This window comes from Phasianus colchicus, chromosome 30, assembly GCF_987193195.1.
Source record: "Phasianus colchicus chromosome 30, bPhaCol1.hap1.1, whole genome shotgun sequence".
Classification (NCBI taxonomy): Eukaryota; Metazoa; Chordata; class Aves; order Galliformes; family Phasianidae; genus Phasianus; species Phasianus colchicus.
The window spans coordinates 3,850,052-3,873,416 of NC_143465.1; the positions used below are offsets into that span (position 1 = coordinate 3,850,052).

Below are 23,365 nucleotides of genomic sequence, written 5' to 3' on the forward strand. Positions count from 1 at the left end.
GCAAGGAGGAGAAGATGGTGGGAGTGCAAAGGCAGGTATCAGCTTGGACATGGCAGCATCGCCTCCAGCTGCTGCTTCCCCCCTTTTGTATTGAGACAACAGCATGGGGATGGGAGCACTGAGGCTGTGTCCTGGACATGGTCACACTGTTGGGTGCGTGCATCTCAAGCCCCCTCCATGTTTCTGTAGAATGAAAGCAAGGAAATGGATGGCACTGAGGGGTGTGCCAGCAAGCACATGGGTGGGAGAGGCAAAGACCTCAGAACTGGGAGTGGGCGATGCACAATGGAGCTATGGGGACCAGGTCAATGCTGGAGCAGCCTGGGCACAGCAGTGGCCCCTGAGCCACAGGCACAGGGAGGAGCAGCCCAAAGTGTCCCCATGTTGATGTGCCCCCACACTGTTTTCTCCAGCTGTATCACAAACCCAGAAACCCCTGAGTTTGGTGCCAGGGACACCGATAACACCAGGACACTGTGGGGGGAATGCTTAAGTCCTTGGCAAGCCCCCCTCACTGAGTCCCAGCGGCCGCTTTACTGTCGCTTTATTAATTGAGAAAGCGAAACTCCATTAGTCACACTCGTTAATGCCTGGCTCTCCAGCATGCCTGCACCAGCCAAAGTCTGCATGGCTGAAGGAAGCGAGACCAGAGCCGGGGGTGCACCAAGGTTGGAGGGCCCTGCCGTGCCCACTGGGACTGGACCAGACCCCCTCAATTCCTGGGCTGGAAATGGTTCTGGATTCTCCATCAAGCCTTGAATGCCTACAAAACTCTGAGGCAGCTGAGTGCGGGGAGCAGCTCCATTAAATGCACAACCCCCTCAGACTCAGCCCTGTCAGAGGGGATGCACAAACCCTCCACATTCGGCCCCATCAGAGGATGCACAAATTCCCCCAAATTCAGCCTCATCACTCCATCAGAGGATGCAAGCACCACCCACAATGCCCCAGAGACCCCTGTCCCACCTTGAGCTCTCCACTCAGGTGATGAGAGCCGGTGCCACCCCTTTGCCTCTGCCCACCTCTCCTATGTCCCCACGAAGCAGTAGGTGCCGTAGGTCCGCAGCTCCTTGCTGGGGAAGCCAAAGCTGCGGACACCAGGCTCTGGCAGACCCCCACAGCGCTGCCGGGGGGTGGTGATGGGGTATCGCACGCTTCCATCTGCCAGCCACCCCCCGTCACAGCGATCCAGCCCCAAAAACTTCCACGCAGAGTAGAGCTGCCCCACTTTAGCAATGGTAGCACCGTGGTTGCGGCACGCTTGCCCGGCTTCCTTGAAGTTCAGGTGGCCTCGGATGAAATAGACCTCACCTGGGGATGGGTGGGAAATAATGGAGGGTGATGACTCCGTGAGCAGCCCCAGTGTCACCACACGGGGCTGGGGGATGCTGGAGGTACCCTGCAGTGCAGAGGTGAAGCAGAAGGCATCAAAGCGGTCCCGCTGCTTGTCCTTGGCCCCATAGCTGCGGATGCCTGGCAGCAGGAGGCGGCCGCCACATGGCTCCCGTGAGTTGATGATGGGGTAATGCACGGTGCCATCCAGCACCCAGCCCGCGTTGCACCAGTCCAGGCCCTCCATCCAAGCTGTGGGGTGGGCAGAACCTCAGCATCCCATAAGGACAATGTGGGGCATAGAAAGGATGGGGATGGCAGCATGGGAGGAAGCCTGGTCACCTCAGCATCACCCCTACCAGCAAGGCAGGTTTGGGACAAGGGGAGGATTTGGGATGCTGCAGGATAGTACCTTTGTAGAGCTGCTGGTAGGTGGCAAGCCGGGCATCCTGCTGCTCGCATGCACGCTTGGCTTCGTGGTAGTTGAATCTGTAGCGCCCATTGATGGGCTGGTAGGGGAAGACAACACCTGGAGGACAGGGATAGAGGGACGGAGGGGGAAGGAAACGCTCTCACCATGGAGGTTTGGCTTCTTGCCCCAGGGACCTGGTGCTGAGCAGGAGTCTGGAGCAAGTGGCTTTGCAATGGGGACACATTGGAACTTCCCCATCCTCCCTACATCCCTCACCCTCCAGGTGCAGCGTGAGTGAGACGCTCTCATCCTCCAGCCCGTTGACCAGCTGGCAGCGGTAGCGTCCCTCATCCTCCAAGGTGACATCGGTGATGGTGAGCGAGGCATCATAGCGGTGGCTGTGCCGCAGGCGCACGCGGGGGCTCAGCGGCCCATAGTTTTTGTGGTACAGCCCGTTGGTGATGATGATAACGTTTTCCCCATAGTTGGCTGGCTCCACTTTGCTCCACTTCACCCGGTAGTTACGGGGCAGGGCGCGCAGCACGCAGGGCAGCGTGGCCGTGGCACCTCGCTGTGTGTGCACTGCAGTGTGCAGGGGCTCCAGCAGGTACTGCAGGCGTGGGGTGGCTGCGGGGCACCGGCTCACCTCAAGGCATTGCCACAGCCCCATTGCCCCTCAGCACCTCCCCACCACCCTCATCAGCCTGGTTTCCAGCAACTATCCCAGCTGCTGCAGCCTCCAGGATGCTCATCCCAGCCCCTGCACAAACCTCCCAACACCGTCCCCAAGCAGCAGTGTCCTGTCCCCATCCCCGCTCCCTACCAGGGCTCCCTGTTGGCTTCTGGAAGATGCTGAACGTGGGGGATGCAGCCAGGAGCCAGAGGGATGCGAGCAGAACCCAGTGCATCTTTAGAGCTGGGGACTGGAGAAAGCCTGGGGGGAGTGAGGGGATCAGGACCACGCAGCAGGACAGACCGGGGGATGCAGCAGGAGCATGGGCAGCAACCATCTCAATGTTTGCCCTGCAAAGTGGGCATCACACAGGACACCAATGATCTGAGAGGTGCCAAGCACAGAGCGAGGCAAGAGCAGCCCCCTCTCCCACCACCACCACCACCAGTCCCCATCTCTCCTTACCGTCCCCAGGGGAGCTGCTGTGCCCATCCACCACCACCTGCGTCCTGGCTCTGTCACAGCCACCCCATCTCAGGATGAAGGGCTCTGGAAAGCTCAAACCTGTGCTGAGATACTGCTGGGAAGAAGGGACACAGGGTGCGAGGACACAGGGACAGCTGTGGGTGCTCCCAGCTGGGTCCTGCCCTCCCCGTGAGCCAGCACTGCTGTCACCGTCACCATCGCCATCCTGGGGCAGGCAGTGCCCCAGCAGCCCCACGTCCTGCTCCCATGATCAGCGTTGGCTGTGCTCTCACTCCCTGCCCTGTGCCCGTCTCTTCCCGTTTTCTTCTCCTTTTTTTTTTTCTTTTTTTTTTCCTTTTCTTTTCTTTTTTTCCTTTTTATTTTTTTCAACACCTCCCCGAGGAACGCACGGGGAGGAGGAAGCACAATTTCCCATTGTGGGCATCTTTCTCTGTATTGTTCTGCTTGGCAAAACACAGTGCTCGCCAGCTAACAAGCGTGCCTTTATTCACAGGCCACAGAGTAAGAGAATTCAGGGAAAATGTCAGCACCATGCAGAGCTCCACACCCCCCATTGCAGGCAGAGATCCCCTCAGTGCTGCTCCCCAGGAAATTCTGCTCTTTGCTCCCACAGCCATCAGTGCTGATCAAACCCATGCTCCCTGCTTGGAGTCTCTGGGGCTGCTGACATCATGATCTGGGAGAGCACTGGGGGGGTCCCCCCACCCTGACACCCCCCAGCCTCACCCTGCCCAGTGCGAAGCCACGGCAGAAGCTTCACTGCTGTCACTTCAGGGTTGGGATGGGGCAGACAGCAAAACAAGGCCAAACAATAGGGCTGTGTTCTGGGTTCCCTTATCAGCTCCCTCCCCCAGGGTGCATCTCCAGGACTGGAGGAAGCTCATCGCACACGAATGCAAACAAGCGTCCGTCTGTCTGTCCAGCAGAGGACACAGCGATCTTGGCATGCACAATGCAAAAACAGCCCTTGGGTGGGAAGCAGAACCGTGCATGCCGTTCTAGGAGGCTCCCACTGCTCCAAGCCCCTGCCCCATTTTGGTCAAAGCAAAGCTCTGGGCACTGCAGGCCCCCAAGGACCCCCGCTTTAAACCACTGTGAACAAGAAGGGAACAGGGCCGTGCTACTCCAGAATGGGTTAAAAACCACAGAAGATGCTACTCCCCAGCTCTCCCAGGGGTCCGTACCCAAAACAGACCCAAGCACTCCCAGCAGTGCCCAGTTCAGCAGTGCCCGGCTGCAGTTCAAAGCTTTCCAGCACTGCAGTGCATTGGCCAGGCTTTCTGGTGGTTGCATTTTTCCCACATGAAAGCAGTAGCTACACCCCAAAGCAGCCCTGACTCATCCCTGCCCGGCATCCGTCCCCACACCCCCCCCCCCTTCATTTGGGTAGCGTGAGATCACAGCTTGGCTGCACCAACAAAGCACCCGAGCCACTTCCCCCAAAGTGGCCATACTTTACTTGTCAGCTCCTTCCTCTTCCTCTTCCTTCTTGGTGCAGGACAAACAACTCCACCACAGCAAAGCAAAGCAAAAGAAAGGCTCTGCTGCAGCTTCCCAACCCCAGAGGGAACCAGCTCTGCCAGCAGCCCCAGGTCGCTTCTTGCCCTCATTTTCCTGGGCTTTCCTGGGCAGGACTTGACCTCGCAGGCGTGGTTTGCAGGCAGGCTTTGCAGGCAGCTCTCAGCCACTTCGGTGAGCTCTGCAGCATGGCTGAGCATGCTGCTGCAAGGCTGCACCTCTCTGGGCTGTGCTTCTTCCTCCAGCTCCTCACCATCGTCCTCTTCGCCACCTTTGTCCGGTACAGCCCGGAGAGCTCCAACCTCTGCTCCACAGAGCCAAGCTGCAGCCAGAGAGACCCCAGCCCAACTTTGGGGTACCCCCGTGAGTACCCTGTCCCCTGGGAGGGGGGGGTGAAGGGGGGGCACAGGGAGCAGCTCTGCCTGCCCCACACTCCTGGCATGGGTGCAGAAAGTTGCAGTGCTCGGCTTTGACCCTTAAAAGAGAGCAGGGGTGGACATGGGGATCGTGTGAGATTAAAGCCAGCCATGCACACCGCTTCCCCCCCCCCCCCCCGGGACCAGGTGCTCCTGGCATTGCAGGGACTACAAACTCCACCCACACGGGTAAGCAGCACCAGGAGATTGGCACTGAGCCCCTTCCACAGTGCCATCCATCCCGACCCAATCCCCAGCCCTTGTGCAGGGCTCGGCCCCTCCTGGCCACCTCCCTCCCCATGCAGCACTGACGTGGTTGGCCAAGTGTGGGCCAGTTCTCCCAGTTCCACCCACATATCCACACCTGTGTGCTGACTCACCTGTTCCTGCTATGCAAAGGGAAGATTGTCCCAGAGCAGGATGTGGGTCCTCTGCTTGATGTCACTGCCAGGTGTGGGGCAATGGCACTGCTTGCTGTGTGTGTTGGGTCCCTGTTTACGTTTGCAGAGAGAGTCCCTGACTATGGCCAATATCTCTAAAGACCCCCGTGTTAGTAGTGTGGACTGGGCTACAGGAGCTGCTCCAAAAAGCTTCCAGGCTATGGGGCAAACCATGTGCATTTATGGGAACTGCTGCCAGGAGGTGACACAGTTCCCTGTTGTGCTGGGACATGTGGGTGGAAAAGGCTGATTGCCATCAGCTGAAGGCTCCAACACCCCAAAACCTTTTCGACTCCAGGCTATCTGGTGGGGGTCACTCTCACCCAAACCCAGGACCTGCCTGTGGTGCCTCATAGCCCCCCTTTGCCTCCTGCCAGGGTTCCGGGATGCCCACCTCCGAGCTCTCCTCGGCTTTGGCTTCCTACTGGCCTTCCTCAGCCGTTATGGAGTGGGCAGTGTGGCTGGCAGCCTTCTCATCGTGGCCTTCACCATCCAGTGGGCCATACTGGCCCAGGGGCTCTTTTATTTCTCCCAGAACGGCAAGATTTATGTGAGCACTCAGAGGTAAGGCAGGAAGGGTGCTGCTGCTCCAATGCTGCCCAGCCCAGCTCCATCCCTTGCACACTGGCTCCCTCCTCTGTAAAACTCACTGCTCTGCTCTGGAGGAGGGTTGTGAGGACCAGCTGCTATCTGAGCATCAGCCGAGTGTTTAGGGGAACGCTGAGACCCACTTGCCCAAGCCATGCAAGCCTTGCCACCGACACAGAAAGCTTCAGGCTGCCCATTCAGCTTGCATGAGCAGGGTGTGGAGTGCAGGGTGCAGGGTTTGGGTTGCAGAGTTTGGGTTGTAGGGTATGGCATGTGGGATTCAGGCTCAGATCCAGCCCACCCACTCTCCCCAGTGCCTGCCCTTGCCCTGGCTGCACTGGGTCCAGCTCAGTGCCTTACCTCTCCTTCCCAGCATGGTGAGTGCCGACTTCTGCACCGCAGCCATCCTCATCTCCACCGGCGCTGTTCTGGGCAGGGTGAATCCCATCCAGATGCTGCTGATGGCTCTGCTGGAAGTGCCCCTCTTTGCTTGCAATGAATACATCCTGCGGAACCACCTGGGGGTGAGTCACCCCCCAGAAAGGGAATAGTCAGGGTCTCTGTTTTGGCTCCTGCCATCAAGACATGCCTTGGCCATAGGCAGATCCCATACCCTGCCCAGCACAATGCTTTCTGTACTTGCCAGGTAAGCGACAGTGGAGGCTCCTTGACCATTCACACTTTTGGTGCTTATTTTGGCTTGACGGTTTCACGCGTCTTGCACCAGCTCCACAAGGACAAGAGGAAAGAGCAGCAGGACATGGGGCACCAGCCTGATGTCTTTGCTGTGGTTGGTATGAAGCTTGAGCCCTACAACGCCAGAATCACAGGAATGGTGGGGGAAGGACTGCCACCAGTGCTAGGGCATGCAGTCATGCCACTGTACAGCTGAGGTCTGCAGACCTCCAGGGATGGAGATTCTCCACCTTCCAGGGGATCCCTTCCAAGGAAAAAGCTTTTCCTCCTGTCCAGCCCAAACTGCTCACACTGCCAGCTGTGGCCGTTGTCCCTTTGTACATCTCTGGCACTAGCAAGAGGAGGTTCTTTCCCTCGAGGGAGCAACCTCAGTGCCCATGTGTGCCTATTCACCTCCCACAGGAACCATTTGCCTGTGGATCTTCTGGCCCAGCTTTGCCTCAGCCACCACAACCCACAGCAGCGCCGAGCCCTGGGCAGTGCTGAACCTCTACTTCTCTCTGTCAGCGAGCACCCTGGCCACCTTTGTCCTCTCGCCTATCCTGTATGAGGAGGGCACGCTGCAGGTGGTAGGTCCTCTCCTGAGACAAAGCCAAGCCCCTGTCCATCCTGCAGGGACAGGAAGCATGACGATGTCCAAGGGAGCACAAGGGGATGCTGGTTTGCTTTCTTGGGTTAGATAAAACCCAGCTTGAACCCTATGGAAACCCAAACCTCAGCCCCATGCTGATGTTCTCCGTGAGGACAACCCCTCTGTGCTGCTCCATTCAGGCCCAGCTCCAGGATGCCACTTTGGCCAGCGCAGCCGTGATGGGGATGGCGGGGGAGATGCTGTCCACCCCCTTCGGGGCTCTCACAGCAGGCTTTCTGGCCAGCCAGCTCTCCCTGCTTGGCTCCAGGTTCCTTTCGGTGAGTTCCCTTGTAGCAATGAGGTCCTGCATCTTTGGAGCCAGGGGAGCCGCATTCCTAACTCAGCCAAAACAGTGGGGGTGAGCATTCCCCCCACCCAAACCCAGCTCCTCTCCGTGCATCCCCCAGCCCATCCTGCGATCCAGGCTGAAAACCGAGGACACGTGCGGAGTGCACAACGTCCACGGGCTGCCGGGGATCCTGGGCACCTTCCTGGGGATACTGCTGGCAGCGTTGGCCACTGCGGATGTATACGGCGACAGGTGAGGAGAGCCGGCACCGGGGAACGCTCCGATATGGGGGCTGCTCCGGTGCCCCCCCCGTGGCCACAAGCAGAGCCCAGGGCTCCGTTCCCCGCAGGCTGCAGCTCGTTTTCCCGCTGGTGGCCGACGGCAGCCGCACGACCGCTGAGCAGGCGCAGTGGCAGCTATGCGGGCTGCTGATCACCCTGCTGCTGGCTGCCTTCGGGGGCGGCATCACGGGTGAGTTCAAACCCCGTGTATTAAAAAAAAAGAAAAAAAAAAAAAATCCCACCGAAACCATCAAAACCGACGCGGAGGAGCCCACGCGGCGCAGCTCGGCTGAGAGGCCGCTAGGTGGCAGGGGAAGCTCGGCGCGAGCTCAGGCGGATTCTCCGCATCCTCAGGAGTCCTCCTGCGAATGAAGGTGCTGAGGTCTCCCCCCGAGGGGAACGAGTTGGAGAGCAAAGTGCTGCGGGAGGTACAGTGGGGGTATTCGGGGGGGGTACCATCCTTGGGCCAGGGTGAAAGGCAGCTTTGTCACAACCCTCCCTACCCCCGAAGTCCTGCTTCACCCCTGAGCCAATCCGCTCCTCTCTGTGCTGGTGCAGGTGGATGAGGATGGATGTGACCGCGGGGCGAGCAGCGAGGAGCGAGGCACCGTCGCCTGACAGCGTGGTGAGTTCCAGGCAATGCCTGCAGCCCAACGTTCCCAGCCGGGCTCATCTCCATGCTGTCCCCAAGGGATGTACAGCAAAGAGATACTGCAGTGATTTGGATTCTTGCTGTGGGAAGAAGGGACAGCCCAGATCCAGACCTTGCTTGGTTGAGAGGTGCTGCCTGCCAGCTCTGCTCTGTGCCTTCATTTTCTCCACCTGACATAGGGAAGGCTTTATCTTTAGGGTGCTGCGCTGGGAAGGGGCGTATTGAACTGAAGGGCAAACAGCAGAGACTTTTTCTATGGATCCTTTTGACCACCGCCATTAAAACACCTCTGTCTTCTTTTGTAACTTCAGGATTTGCCCATGAATTCACGCATTGTTTGCCAGGGAAGAAAGCAAAGCCCCCAGGATGCCCCCCCCTCACCCTACACAGCAGTGCTGGGGAGTCACAGGTTCCTCATTTGAGCCATGGATTTCATGCTTAGCTCTAAGCCTTCCATTACCTCAGCCACCAGAGGGTGCCACAGCCCGGGGCCAGGCCGTGGTGACAGCCTGGTCCCCTACATGCAGGCGGCCTCCCTTCTCCCATCCAGCTCCTCGCACTAGGATGACCCCTCCTCCAGAGCAGCAAAATGTCACTCAGTTCCCTTGAGAGGGGGATGCCCCATGGTCCTGGTTGGCACCGCACTGAAAATACACTGAGATCTGAAATGAGATGGGGAAAAAAAACCAACAACAACAAACTATTTGGTTCCAGGGTGATCAAAAATGTTCACTTCTAGATGGGGCTCTTTAATTCCTTTTAGAAATTATGGAGAAAAATTTGGAGGCTGGTGCACTGTTCCGCAGCAGGAGTTGAAAGCATTTGCCTTTGATACACATCAAACCATTGCCTTAACATTCCCAGGGATCCCCACTTGCTCATTACTAAGTACCCAATGAAATCAAGGTGCGTGCTGAATGCTTTGTTTCCATTGCATTTCCACAAAAAAAAAAAAAAAAAAAGGAGCCCAGCATTGCAACGTGAGGCTCCATCCTCACTGCAGGCCCTGGGTTTTGCTCCTGGTCCATCCTAACCCCCCTCCAGGCTCTGCGCCGTGGGAAAGATGCTTCTCACGACCCATGGGAGGCAGAAGCACACTGGGGCTGGGCTCCAGCCTGCAGCCCCTAACTCCACTCGTGTTCCCCCCCCTCCTTTCCCAGGCAGCCCTTTTCCCTTTTGATCTCCTCCCAGAAGCAACCCCACTGCGAGGGAAAGAAAAGCCCCTCCAGTGAGATCATTGCAAGACCCCCGGGGCTGGGGTTGGGCGTGGAGTGCAACTCCCTCCTCTTCCTCCTTGGCCCTCTGAAGGCTCTTATGCCCTATAATCGGATTAGGGAGCCCTGCACCCTCCCAGTGCCTGGCTCACACACCTCTCTCCCCGCAGACTGTTTAAGCGAGGCAAGCACAGAGCCGGCCCGCACGGCGGCGAGGGTCGGTGGGGACGGCGACGAGCCTGAAAGGTTTCGTCAGCGAACAAATTGCTTCTCTGTAGGGGCCGTTTTCTTCCCAAGTTGAACATAATGATGGCAGTTTGGTGAACAGATGGCGCGGCTGAGCGGATAATCCTGGAGCGAGAGGCTGGGCTGCTCTGCCACGGCGCTGGGGTGCAGATGGGCGCTGTGACGGTGGCACCCGGTGGGACGCAGCCTCGGCTTCATGCCTTGATGCTTTGCAGGCCCTGAGCACAGTGGCAGGGTCCGAAGCCCCTCGTGCTTCAGGTTCCCATCCCTGTGACCTCTCACAACACATCTGCAGAGGGTGCACTCAGTACAGGGGACAGCCCAGAAAAGCCAATTTATCGTTCACCATTTAGCTCCCATTTGCACCCCTACTCCCAGCTATGTCCCCTGGGAGTCCTGGCTCTGCCAGCACCTTACCCTCTACATTGGCAGCTCAGCTGCTGAGGTCCTTGCCTCCATCACCTCCTCTTTCTTTTTTTCTGAGCTCAATCAGCTGCTTGGAGGGTGTTGCTCAAAGAAAAGCAATAACCTCAGCTCTGCTACAGCTGGGGAAACTAAGGCACACAAAGAGGTGCCTGCAAGTGCACTGGAATTAGCAGCAGGACAAAGCCCAGGCTTGCGATGTTGCTGGTGTATGTGTCCTTACACATCCATGGCCCTTACTACCTCCCCCTAAGGAGCAGCTGATGCTGTGTTCTGCTTGATAGAAAGCCAGCTAATCATCTTTCCCACCTTCGTTAGAGTGTGAATTGTTATCTGAGCGACACCTGTAAAGCTCCTTGTCAGACAGGGCTGGTGCACACGCCTGATAATGGGCACCAGATGGGAGCAGGGAGGCTCGGAGAGGCACAGGGGCCCAGGCATCCCTGCTCCAAACAAAGAGCAGAGCCTGACAGCTCTGATGGCCACGTGGCATCACTGTGCCATAGGAACACCCAGCAGCACGGGTGTTCCGTGTCTGCCATTTCCCAGGTGTGAGTGCTCTGAGCCACCAAGGCACCATGCCCCGGAGCATCCTGGCACTGCCCATGGGTGCAAATTGTAGAATCAGAATGGCATGGGTTGGAAAGGACCTAACATAACCTAAATCCGAACCCCGACTCTTTCCAGACCCGTGGGCTGGACACAGGATGGATGTGGCCATGAATTGAATGTGATCCTGAGTCTTCCACATCCCCTCCCTGACCCAAACTCATGGAGCAGAACCCAGCCTTGCTGCCAAGCTGTTCCCCTACATAAGCATCCTCGACTTTGACCCTTGCAATCACAAAGCTCTGTTTGCAGGACACTAATAATTGCTAGCAGCATAATGAGCCTTTCTGGGCGCTGGCACTGGGGGCACAGCAATTAAAATCGTTGGCACCCAGCACATGGGTGGCTGCAGTGCCCACTCCAGGGTGCCTGGGCAGTACAAGCAAACAATCAGCTCGTTCTTTGCCAGCTCCAACGAAGAATAAAATAAAATCAAGAGGGAATTGAGGCCTCAGCAGAACTGGGAGTCAAGTTTATTTACAAACTGAATGTAAAGTGAAGGGCTGGGAACAAAGGTGTTATGTAAGGGACAGTCACTAAGGGGCTCTAATTGCCACTTGCATTGCAATACAAATTTATCTCACGGCTGAATCTGCTCACAGGTTCAAGCATTGCTCCTTTCACCATGCTGCCTGGCAAAATAAGCAGCCATCATTCTATGGTCCAAACCCATGGGGGGCCTTGTGGTGCACCACAGAGCGGGAGGGTGCTGGGGTAGGTGTGTCCACAGGCAGCAGCTGGCATGGGGAGATGTGCTGGGGGGAGATGGGACCTGGAGCAAAATACCTTTGAGTCCTTGTGGGCAGCAAGGAGCAGCAAACCATCATGGGATGCTTGTGGGAATAGCAGGGAATGGTTGTGAAAGGAGAAGCAGGGAGGATGAATGATGCTGCTGCTTATGGTGATGCTTTCAAGGGTGCCAAGTGGCTTTGGTCAAATGCAAGAGACCCAAGGGCAGAGAGCAGTGCAAAGAACTGGGGTCACTGCAGCACCCAGCAGTGCTGCTTTCTGCTCCCTGCTCCTGGCACATGCAGGGCACATCCAGGGCATGAGGACCATGGAGGGCACTGTCAGATCCACTCTGGCTGAGCTGCAGGGATAGCGAGGAAGAGGAGGAGGCAGCATCACCAGGAGCCGAGAGGTCAATTTTATTGACAAACGGGCTCTTGAATGGAGCGTGGGGAACAATGCCGGCACTCAGCCCGGGTCAATCTGGGCTGTGTAAAGAGAGGGGCCGGCAGGAGCAGCCCCAGGGAAGCCCTCCAGGCGAGTGGCCTCTGCCTCTGTGTTTGCATAACCCCTGACCCCTCCTTTGGGGGCTTAATTGAAATCCCAGCTTGGTGACAAATTGGCATGACCAGTGGACCGGGGATGGAAGCGATGCTGGGAGCCCTCTCTCTGCTCCAGCAGAGTCCAACGCATCCCAGGAGGCACAGACCCCATGCAGAATGGCTCACCCTACTCCCATGCACAATGGTTTAACAACAACACATTGCTTTCCCCCATGTCACTGCCCCAGTGCACTCAGACAACATCCTCACCCCACAGCCAACACATGTGGATCATTTGGGATGCGTTCTCCTCGGGCTGGGTTGCTCTGCTGCTTCCCCAGGCTGTTTGCATCCTGGCTGTGCAGATGATTTCCTTGCAGTGCAGGAAAAGAATGGCCACAGCCCTTTGCTGGTCTTGCATGCAAGGAAAAGCTGCTTGTCAGAGCTGAACAGCAAGCGTAAATGGAGCCCCAAAGCAGTTCCTGCAGCCTGGGGGTCAGACAACTGCACTGAGCCAAATGGGAATGGAGTCTGCCCATTTCAGGAGCTCCTGGGAGAGAGGTGAGAAATGGCAGATGCACCCTTGTGCTCTCCTGCCCACAGCAAGACACTGAATATTTGGCATTAGATAGATCAGCTAAGATGAATCTCGGCTGATCTTTGAAGGGGGAGGGAGTAGTTTGTACCTCACACACAAGTTGGCCTGGTGGGGCTTGAATCAATTCCAGGTTAAATCTGCACGCACATCACCGTGGCTCCTGCTGGCAGCTTTGCTGAGTCTGGTGGAGTGTCCCATGCCCATCCTCAGACCATCAGCTTCATTTCTCCAGCACCAGCAGGACTTGCTCCCACTTGTACCCACTGTCTGAACTCTGTCTCAGCATCTTGCACCAAACTGCCTTAAAAACAGAGTGACTCCACTTTGAGGCGAAACCCTAAAATATCCCTAAAATACGATCCTTGCTTTTACCATCTGTACCTCGTTCAGAAATCATTCGCAGGGATTTTTACAGATCCTAAAATACTTTTAGCTGCAGATTTCACGTCTGTTTTCTGCCGCCGATTAACACATTTCACCGCTGTTATTGTAGTTATTATTAAACAAGCACCAGCCAGGGCTCCTTCACGAGGATCTGCAGCCATTGGGGAAACTGAGATCCATCAGAGCAGCTCCTTGCCTCTGCAATCAGATCTCAAACCCATTTGCAACAGACCCGGACTGCCAATTTGCAGAGGGAGAGGTGTGTGGCTGGAGGGGAGCTGCTCTCATGAAGTGGGAATGCTGGTGGGGATGGGACTTTAGGAAGCATCCCCGTGCAGTTTGCTGCATTCCAAGGGAGAAAAGTTAGAGTTCTGTGTGACTTCACCTCCATCTCCACCTGTGCCTGTGCTTAGATCCGGGATGCTTTCACCGCCCCAACCCCATTTCACTTGGCCACTCTCCCTTTGGGGAAGTTACCCCATTAGTGTCTCCACTTCTTCGGGTTCCACCAGCGCTGCTTTAGAGTTTTAATGCATGAAGCTCATTACAGCATCTCACATCGGGCTTTGGCCAACGCTTCCATTCCCTCTGGGGGGCTTCAATTCAGCACAAACCCCCCCACCCAGGCAACATTGGCCTAAGAAGCACCCATATCCCTGTGGCACAGGGTGGGGGGGCAACCTGACCGCAGCCCCCACTTCCCATCCTCATATTTATTCCCTCCCAGTCTCCCCGTGCTTTTCTCCACACGCTCTCCTTTGGTGAGCGCTGCCTTCCCCTTCCCTGCAGCCCCCCCCCCCCCCCAGCCCCAGCACCCCCCTTTCCCTCGGCTCTCTATAAACAAAAGCGCCTCAGTGTCTGCAGGAAGAAAAGTTGCATTATGCAAATGGGAAAAAGCGAACAGGAGATTTCTCACTCCGAGAACCCCCATTCCGGGCCTGCACCTCGGTTTCCATGGCATGGCCAAAGCCTGCTGGAGCCTGGTTTGCATACGGATGAGAGAGGAGATGAAATCAGCACGAAAGCCCATCGCTGACAGAACGCCATTGTTTAGCCTGTCTGATTTGGAGGCTAATGAAACGCCATTAAAAAGAAAGAAAGAAAGAAAGAATGAATGAATGAATGAAAGAGGGGGGAAAAAAAAAAAAGAAAAGAGCCGCTTTCATCCTTGCTCTGGTCAGCAGCAGGAGGGGGGGGTCGGTGTGATGGTTGTGTGTACCATCGGGTTGGGGTGAAGGCATTCTGGGGAAGGAAATTCCCAGGATGCACTGCCCTGCAAGCAAGCAGGGCGATGCTGACAGGAGATGGAGCTGTGGGCAATGCTGGTGAAGAGCTGTGGGATATGCATTGAGCACATCCAGGTGCAAAATCCCCACAATGGCAGCAGAATCCTAAACCCTCCCATCCCGTTGCAAGGGTCTGGGCAGAGCTATGGTGCAGCTGGGAGAGTGGGCATGAGCTGAGCTCTGCCGACTGCAAGCTTTTGGGTTGCAGTGAGTAAAAAGCAAAGCAAGAGAGGCTCAGTGAGCAATGGTCAGCACCCTGTCACCTTCTGCTTGCTGGTGGAGGTGCGCATCACGTGCATCCCAAAGGATAACATAAAACAGATGGAGAGCCACGTGGGTTTGCCCCTGGCCCAGGGGTCTGGTAGCACCCTGAGATGGGACAGAATTGTGCCCAACCATCGGCAGCCCTTTGTCCCTTGCGCCCTGTGCTGCTGCCAGCAGCACATTGTCCCCTCTGCGCCCCTGAGAACGGCCCTGAAAGGCCTGATTGCTTCCCCCTGGCCCATTGAAATGCTGGGGATTGCAGCCTGTTCCCTCCTGGTGCTCGGGAAGCTGGCACCCTTTCCGCTTCGCTGCCCCGTGCCCCTCAGCTCAGGGCTCCTGCTGGGACTCTGCTGTCAACAGAGTTTTGTTCCCTTTCTGGGGCGGTGCAGAGGGGACACGAGGACTTTGGCAGTGGCAGCTCCTTTGACACTGCTATTCTGCTGCGACCTCCCGGGCTGAATAAACAGCTCACAAAAAATGGAGTTTACTGTATTTTCTACTCCGGGGGAAAACAGTGCATCTCGGTCCTAATTAATTGACCTAATTAACACTATCTTCATTTGGGGCTGTATGCAAAGACCCCTCTGTACTGGTCAGGATGGAGGAAAAGAATAAATAGGAATCAAATATATTGTGGCATCTCTCACCATGCCTGCAAAGGGACAGCATAGGAGCACACAGTGCTGCAGAGGGATGGTCCCCACCTCATCCCCTGTCTGCTTTGCAAAGGTTGCAGCATGAGGCTGCCTGCACCCAATGATGGGTGCAGCATGCAAGAAGGGATGAGGGACAGAGGCTGCAGAGAGATGCCTACTCAGCTCCTAAATTCAAGGCTTGGCTTCTCCTAGAGTCACCTACGGAGTCCATCCTGTATTCAGATTAATTTTTCTAGGGCTCACCCAGGTCCCAGGCAGCCCCTCCCTGGGGGGGGGATGGCACCTTGCACCTCTGCCCAAAGCCCTGCTCTGCTATTTTGCTCTTTTCCCTGCCAGATGCCAGCTCTCTTCAGCTTCTTTCTTCTCCCCATGCTTTGCTTTGCTGCATAGTTCCGGAAACGAGAAACAAAAGGAGAGGAAAGAAAATAGGCCGGATCGGAGAAGGGGGGAGTTTCCCTTCCGTTCAGCTTTTTGCAGCCTCACAATATGAGACAACGATGTGGCACCTCACATGACAGCGCTGTGCCCACGTGTGCAGCCACGTGATGGTGCCCAGCTCTGCCAAGGAGAGAGGCAGCGGGTCCAACCCAGAGCAGGGGGTGCAGGGGTGCTCCTCTCTGTGCCCCCAGTGCCAATGAAAGACATACGTCTGGGGTAAGGATCCCCAGCCCATGTGCTTGCAAGTGGTTTGGTTGAGATCTGTGCTTGCAGGTCAGAGTCTTTGTACTCGAAGCTCCCACCTCCAGAATACCCCAAAGGCTGCAAAATACAGGTGCTGGATGTCTGCCTCCCATCAGCCCATATTCCCCTTCAAACAAGGCTGCCAATGCAGGTTGAGGTACTCGTGCCATCAGAATCACGTGGTTTCTAGGCATTTTTGTTTTATAAAGGGAAATCCTCCATTACAAACTCCATAACCACCAGCCTCAGTGGCCAGCAAGCATCCCATAATTCATTTTACTTGTTGAAATCAAGCCACCACAAAGCCCTCTCGAGCCAAGCAAGGATAGCAGCTGCCAAATGCAAACCCGAGCAGTGAGAACAGAGCACAGTGTGCCACGCAGCCGTGGCAGGAGGGGATGCACAGCAGCAGCAACACGGGCTCCATGGCTCCAGCAGCATTTTGCATGCTTGCACTGCACCGTGTTGCCCTGCTGCAAACCTGGGCTGAGGGATATGAGGGTTGTGGGCCTGAGGTCTGCACTCCATCCTCTTCCTGGTGGTGTTGGACCGTGGAGCAGAGCATGGACAGCTGCAAGGTTGGCACTGATGCTGCAAAGCAGTGTGCTGCAAACAGAGCTTCCCCTGTGCAGGACCAGGCAGAGGGGAGATGATTCCATCACCAGCAACCTGCTATTAGCAGCAGGTGCTTTGTCCACCCTGCTTCCAGCTGCTGCTAGAACTTGCAGTAATTCCCAGTGACCTCAATTTTGCAAATCATTTTTGGGATTTTTTTTTTCTCCTTTTTCCCCCTCCCATTTTACTCTATTTTTAATTTGTTGTTGTTTCCCTCCGAGCTGGAGTTTGTCATTTAATCAACTTAGACCCAGATAGCCCGGAGGGTGTTTGGGGAAGGGGGGGTGAGGGGAAGAATGGAAACGCTAATGTCACACCACCTCCCTAAAATGAGTTTTAATTGTAATCCTTTAATCCCTCTCAGATGGCCCTCTCTCCACTGATGTTTTTCATAATTATTCCTTGCCATTTTCCCATCGGTCTAAGGAGTGTCTTCAAGAGGGAGGGGGTGGAGAAAGGGCCCTTTTATAAAATAATAATAATGGGCCAAATTAAGACACAAAGAGGGAAATAACAAGGGGGCAAGGGCTGTGGAGACAGAATGGGGATTATTAATGCCTCCCCCCTCAGAAATTTCAGTGACGGTGCTCTCAGACACCCCAATCAGTGGGCAATTGAGGCTTGTTTGCTCGAGTGGCTGCACCCTCCTACAATGACCCACATTTAGCCAAGTGGTTGCATTGACGGAGTACCAGGTGTGAGGGATTGGGAAAGTGCCTGAAGGCAGCGTCTCGCCCGCCTGTGCCGTTCTGGGACCGTTCCCACCTGCCTGAGGAAATGCTCCCAAGGGCCTCGTGCCCTCTGCTGCCACCAGCCACCACCCCCTGGCCCCTCCAAAGTGAGCCCTAACTCATCCCTTGAGCTCACTCAAATGGAAACTTGCTAGAGGTTTCCTTCCCCCGCAGCAGCAGAGGAGGACCTGGCTGGGTGAGGAAGGTCAGAGGGCTCTTCTGGCCCAGGAGCCACCAACCCTCAGTGCTGGTGCCTCCAGCCCTCCATCAATTTCAGTACTGATGGTTCTGATGCTCTTCAGCACCCACTGCCAGGCTCCCCAGTCCCAAGGGATGGCAGGACAGCAAAATGATCTGTCTCATCACTCAAAAGCTCTGGGCCTCTGCTCCTGTGGCTTTGCAGCGATGGTGCTGGCGTGGGACCACGCCATGAAGCCTGGTGGAGGGAACACATAAGCCCAGTGAGAATTCAATGGATGCTTCTGAGCAGCTTGGAAAGTCCCTCAGGAAAGGGGGATGTGGGTCTCTAAGGACATGGGGGGGCTAGCTAAGGGGGGCTGAGCCTGGTGAGCAGGAGTGCACTGACCAGATCATAGTCATGGGCCACAGAGCTGCTCTGGTGAAGCAAAAAGGGATCCTTCACAAACTCAACTTCACTGAACTTAATCTGGAAGACCTCTTGTATAGGTCTGGTAGGTGTCAATCCATCCTGAACATCGCTGTCACCCTCTCTCCCCATCCATAAAGCTCAATGATCATTGCATTATTTCAACGCACCCGACTCCAAAGCCTCCACTGCCTCCTGGGATGGTGCTGACTGGCTGCTCCTCTCCCTGTTTTGGCTTTCACACTGCAGCAACCTGCAGCATCCCACCCTCTGCTATGGTGCCCGGATTGAATTGACAGTGCATGCTGGCAGAGTGACCCCTGGGGACAGCAGGTCGTGGCCACTGTGACCCCATGGGGCAGGCGATTCTTGCAGGAACAAAGAACCCCTGTGTATCGACGGCTGGGGCTTGTGTGCAATTAACTCTGATCAAACCAAACATGCCAAGTTCATGAGCACTGAGTTTAAGAGCGGGGTTGATAGACTGCAGGCTCCCTAGGAAGGAAGAGCGGAGCAGCAGGAGCTGTGAGACAAGAGGGAAGAGAGTCTTGAACACAAAATAGTGCAGGGAGAGGGGGCAAAAATGGGATTACAGCAGAGATACAGCTGACAGATCGTGTCAGGCATCAGAAGCATTCAGGGAGGAAAGCTACATGGAAAAGGATCCATTTAATTATCTATGGTGGGGCAACAGAGGAAGATGTGCCTCAGAGATGGAGGTGAACGTGCAAACCCCATCCAGCATAGGAAAAAAGGGAGTTTACCTTTCCCCCCACACCTCCCCCACCCCAAAGGACATCTCTTCTTCCCAAATGACGGAGAGGAGAAAATCCAATTTGGCACATTGGATTTCTCAGAAATTCCAGTGTAGAAGCAGCAGTGTGGTTTGGGTTGAATTGCACCAGGATGTGACAAATCCACATGAGTTTTTCAGTGATTTAGGTGGTACAGTCTGAATGGGGGATGCAATACACAGCAAAAGTTAACCAGAAAGAAGCAATTGAAATTAAAGTGCTTTGTGGCGTTACCTGAATAAAAGTGGAAGGTGGTATTAGCAGGGTTACACTCCCGTAAAATGTGTTGGCTCCAGCAAAATGCTTTTGTGTTTGAACACCACTAAGGAATCATGGAATCAAAGAAACGTAGAATCGTAGAATGGTCTGGGTTGAAAAGGACCACAGTGATCATCTGGTTTCATCCCCCCTGCTACGTGCGGGGTCGCCAACCACCAGACCAGGCTGCCCAGAGCCACATCCAGCCTGGACCCTGAGCACGTCTCTCCCTGCAGCAGCAGCAGATGCTGCTCCCAGGCTCAGGCATGAAATGCTATCATGGTCCATGGAAATGGCCAGAAGATTTGCTTTGATCTCTTTATCCCCTACATAACCCTGCAGCACCCTGCGTCCAGGTGATGCTCTGGAACAAAGCCCTGTCAAGAAATCCAAACACTGCTGCCCAACTTGTGACCTCATACAAGTCTTTGTATTCTTTTCTACCCGTTTCCTGGATATTTGAGACGTTTTGGAACGTGAGCTGTATGCAGCCCCAGTCAACGCTGTGATGCCACATCCCTGGCAATCCCACTGCCCATCTCCCAGCCCATTGCAAAGCTCCAGCCCCCCATCGCAACCCCCCCTCACTGTCTCTGGTGGGCAGATGTGGGGCTGGCACCGAGGCGTGGGAAGCCAACCAGCAGCTATGGGTGCCCCAAACCCACAGCCATCCCCACCCCATGGCGGGGGTCAGCTAGGAAGGGGGGCTTGGGGAAGAACAGAGGCTTGGGGGGATGGAAAAGGAGAAAGGGAAGAAGAAGAAAGGGAGAAGGGCCTCCTGTAAAATAAAGAGGAGGAGAGCGCAAAAAAAAAAAAAAAAAAGGGGGGGGGGGTGTAAAAATCGTTAGCACTAATTATCAGGCACAGGGACAAACGATTAATTTGCAAGTCAATTAGTCTCAGATAGGTTCGTGTTTCCTGTTCTCAGCCACTGAGGGGGAAAGAAAGAGGGGAGACACAACTGCGGCCTTAATCCTCCTCCTCCTCCGAGGCGGCCATCGCCGGGCGCCTGCCCGTGCCAAGGCGGAGGGAGGGGGCTCCAGCTGGCACCAAGCGGAGCAGCGGCCGCGGCGAGGGGCCGTTATGTGCCACTCATTGTGCCCTGCACGGCGGCCCTGGCACTGAGCCGGCGCTTCCCCCCCCTTGGGCCCCGCCGCCATTTGGGAGCCCCAGCCGCCATTTTGTGGAGGCCCTGGGAGAGCGGCGGTCTGCGCGCTCTTGTCCTCCTGCTTCCTCCTCCTTGTCATTCCTCCATCGTGCAAGCTCTGTGGGTGCTGCTGAGGACTTGGCGAGTGGTTAGGAGGCTGTCACGGCCACCCTAGAACCGTGTGGCCCATGGTTGTGGGATGCATCGTGATTGCATCTTGCTGCATCTTGCCATGGGGATCCAGCTGCAAAATGGTCCTATGTTGGTACCCGAGGAGCAGAGCTGACATGAAGGTCTCCACCTTTGTCCCGAAGCTGTAGAGAGTGGCAGGGCTCTGAAAGAGATGAGTTTTAGCCAAAATCGCCCTCTGAGCCACAGCCAACTGAGGTTCCCATAGTGCCTGTGTGGCTTTGGGGTAGATGAGGGTGAGGACACGGGGGTCTGAGTGGGAAAAGATGTGGGATGTTGCCCTAGATGCAAACTGGTTTATCTAAGCTTATCGCCTTCACCCAGAGCCAACCATTACACACCCACTGCCCAAAACGGTGCTGTAAAATACATGTTTTCTATGCTCAACTTGGTGTACACGAGCCACGAGGGAACGTCGCCCTGTGCTCTAGAAACACAAAGAAAAACATAAGAAAAGGAACTCCAAGCCACAGTGAGAGGAAAAGCAACAAGGGAGAAAGCTCAGTGTGATGGAGAAGGGCACCAGCAGCCCCCAGGGGTTCAGATGGACCCCCCCACGGGCAGCCGGCACACCACCTTGAGCAGCACCCTCATCACTTCCCATTGCCCCTGAACCCCAAATCCTCCCTGGCAGAGGGAGCAATGGCAGCAGCTCTTCAGCATGCGTTGTGTGCCCGCGTATGTGTGCGTTTGTGCACGGGAGGGTGCAGCACATGATCTGAATGTGCGCCGCGCTCCCCACGCTCTGTGCAGGGATATTTGTGTGTGTGTGTGGACACAACATGTCTGGGACCCGACAAAAGCCAGCTGATTGACACAGAAAAGGGGGCTGACAAAAGGACAAGCGGGGCTGGAGGGTTGTACACAATGCCGGTGGCTGGTACCATGTGCAAGGGTGGGGGAATGAGGGGCTGAGGTGGCTTCTAAGGACACCTCCGCCTCCCAGATTTAACAAAAATCATAATATCAATCTTTCTGCCTTGCTTTTGTGCAAAAGCAGTAGTAATTACACCTAGCAAGTGGCAGCAATAGTGGCATTGCAGTCCTATGGCTGCAGCTGGTACTGGGTCCCTTTGTGCCAGCTGAAATGCATCTCCAGCCACAAAACCACCCCAAGCCTGCAGCAGCTTCCTTACCAATTGCAACAGTGAAAGCCTGGCAGCCCGGCCTGAAATTTGGCTAAAATGCCCCCAGAGCAGAGGGGAAGTGAACCCTACCTGCAGTAAAGAAGATCTTTACCCAGCTCTGCCATCACAGCACCTGGCATCTCCCCCTTCTCCCCCACCTTCCAACATCCCTTTGTGGTTCTATGCTAAAAAAACTGCTTCTTTTTCATTGAAAGTTCCTATTTCCACCTGGAGGCCCCGAAATCACAAGCAATGGCCGCACCCCCAAGAAATCTCCCATTTTGCAGAAACTCGTTCTCAAAACCCATTTGTCCCCCACCCCATTTGCGTTAATGAGAAACAAAACTGTTTGCAATGTAAACAGCTTCACCGCTCCGAATGCCTCCCAGTAGTGGGGGGGTGGGGGTGGGAAGGTGAAGAAAAGCTGTTTAATCCTAAGAAAAGTGAAATCTCACCGTATTTATTATCCTGTCGCTTTAATTGTGAACATTTCCACCACTGTCATCCCTGATTTCCTTATGGACCCTATAAGCTGGAGGAGCGCTTTTCGATCCCAACCCATTCTGAGTGCGATTAACCCAAGTTTAGAAACTCTTCCATCAGCCGCACACCTGGGATTTTACCCGAAAGAGCTGAACTTATTTTTATAGGGTTTTTTTGTTTGTTTGTTTGCTTGCTTTCCAGGGGAATAAAGGAGCGCTAAGAAAACATTTAGTTCACAATAAAGAGTCCGAATTCCTAAGAATAATAGGAAAAACCCCAATGATGCCGCACAATGGGGCTCAATGAGTTCCCACCATCTACAGACCTTAAAGCCTTCCTAAGTGTTTTTTTGTTTGCTTTGGGTTGTTTTTTTGTTTTTTTGTTTTTTTGTTTTTTGTTTGTTTTTTTTGCACTCATTTTACATTACAACATAAAACAGAACCCAATATTTTCTCAGAACCGTTTCGAGATAAACGCCGACGTTTGTGGCTCAACTATTTCTCGACTGCCACCCCTTATAGAAATAAATGCACGTCACTCCTCGTGGCAGCAATAACAACGCTGCTAAAATTACCCCCCCCCCCCCACTTTTTTTTTTTTTTACGTTTATTATTTCCAACTTCTTTTTCACCCCGAGCGCAAAAAAAAAAAAAAAAAAGGTTTTGTGGGGATTTTTGGGTGATGTTTTTATTTTTTTTCTCTCCCTCTCCCTCTCTCTCTCTCTTTTTTTTTTTCTTTCGTTTGCTAAATGAAGGAACGAGGTGGGAGAACCACTTTTAGCGATGGGTTTTAACGGGATCCTCCTCGACCCGACAAAACAGGACGGCTTTGTGTGAGCGCACGGCAGCCGAGATTTCACACTTCCCCCCGCACGGAGCTGAGCCAGACCCAGAAAACCACGGCGTTACCCCCCCCCCCCAAATTCCTCCTCGTTGTCTTTTGGAGGCGATAATTCCACTTCGACGATTTTTAGAGGGAAGAAAAATCAATTGCGTTCCTTATAGTGCTCGGTTTTCTTTTCAGGTTTTCTTTTCCGATTGGTTGAGGTGAAGAAATGAAGGAAGAAACGGCTGCAAACGAAACTGAAGTTTGGCCGGGAGAGAATTTGAGGATCGGGGGCTGTTTGGGATATTTCCACCCCACCCCCCCTCACTTCGCCCGTCGGGGGCGGTCGGACGGGAGCGCAAAGCCGCGCGGTACTGATGGGGGGGTGGGGGGGAATTTATAACAACAATAATAACAACAATAATAATAATAATAAAAGAGAAAAAAACTCAATGTATGTTGAAATAAAGAACAGCAAGGGAACGCAGAGCCCAAAAAGAATGCGGCGAAAGGAACCGAAGTGTCCAGACCTGGGGGGGGGAG

The 23,365-nt window shown here is 54.9% G+C and overlaps 2 protein-coding genes across 12 annotated transcripts; one reads left to right on the forward strand and one right to left on the reverse strand.

Moving 5' to 3' along the window:
• Window positions 1-212: 212 nt before the first annotated feature.
• On the reverse strand, window positions 213-4,514 carry HAPLN2 (hyaluronan and proteoglycan link protein 2). 3 transcript variants are annotated; one of them, XM_090127371.1, is made up of 7 exons: window positions 4,358-4,514; window positions 2,883-2,997; window positions 2,568-2,678; window positions 2,021-2,371; window positions 1,745-1,861; window positions 1,399-1,584; window positions 213-1,311 (listed from the first exon to the last, which is right to left on the reverse strand). In XM_090127371.1, the coding sequence occupies exons 1-7, from the start codon at window positions 4,511-4,513 to the stop codon at window positions 1,028-1,030; spliced, it is 1,320 nt and encodes a 439-aa protein (XP_089983497.1). In that variant the 5' UTR covers window position 4,514; the 3' UTR covers window positions 213-1,027. The 3 variants fall into 3 exon arrangements, with proteins under 3 accessions (XP_089983497.1, XP_031462157.1, XP_089983498.1); XM_031606297.2 differs by having other exon boundaries at window positions 2,568-2,767; window positions 2,883-2,994; window positions 4,363-4,380; XM_090127372.1 differs by lacking the exon at window positions 2,568-2,678.
• Window positions 4,390-23,131, forward strand: RHBG (Rh family B glycoprotein). 9 transcript variants are annotated; one of them, XM_090127368.1, is made up of 11 exons: window positions 4,395-4,784; window positions 5,655-5,841; window positions 6,239-6,389; window positions 6,512-6,659; window positions 6,964-7,130; window positions 7,333-7,470; window positions 7,600-7,733; window positions 7,831-7,952; window positions 8,117-8,190; window positions 8,321-8,387; window positions 23,021-23,131. In XM_090127368.1, exons 1-10 carry the CDS (start codon window positions 4,610-4,612, stop codon window positions 8,378-8,380), a joined length of 1,356 nt encoding a protein of 451 aa, XP_089983494.1. In that variant the 5' UTR covers window positions 4,395-4,609; the 3' UTR covers window positions 8,381-8,387; window positions 23,021-23,131. The 9 variants fall into 9 exon arrangements, 7 of the variants coding, with proteins under 7 accessions (XP_089983494.1, XP_031462147.1, XP_031462146.1 ...); XM_031606287.2 differs by lacking the exon at window positions 23,021-23,131 and adding an exon at window positions 10,985-12,137; XM_031606286.2 differs by lacking the exon at window positions 23,021-23,131 and adding an exon at window positions 9,178-10,974.
• The last annotated feature ends 234 nt before the right edge of the window (window positions 23,132-23,365 follow it).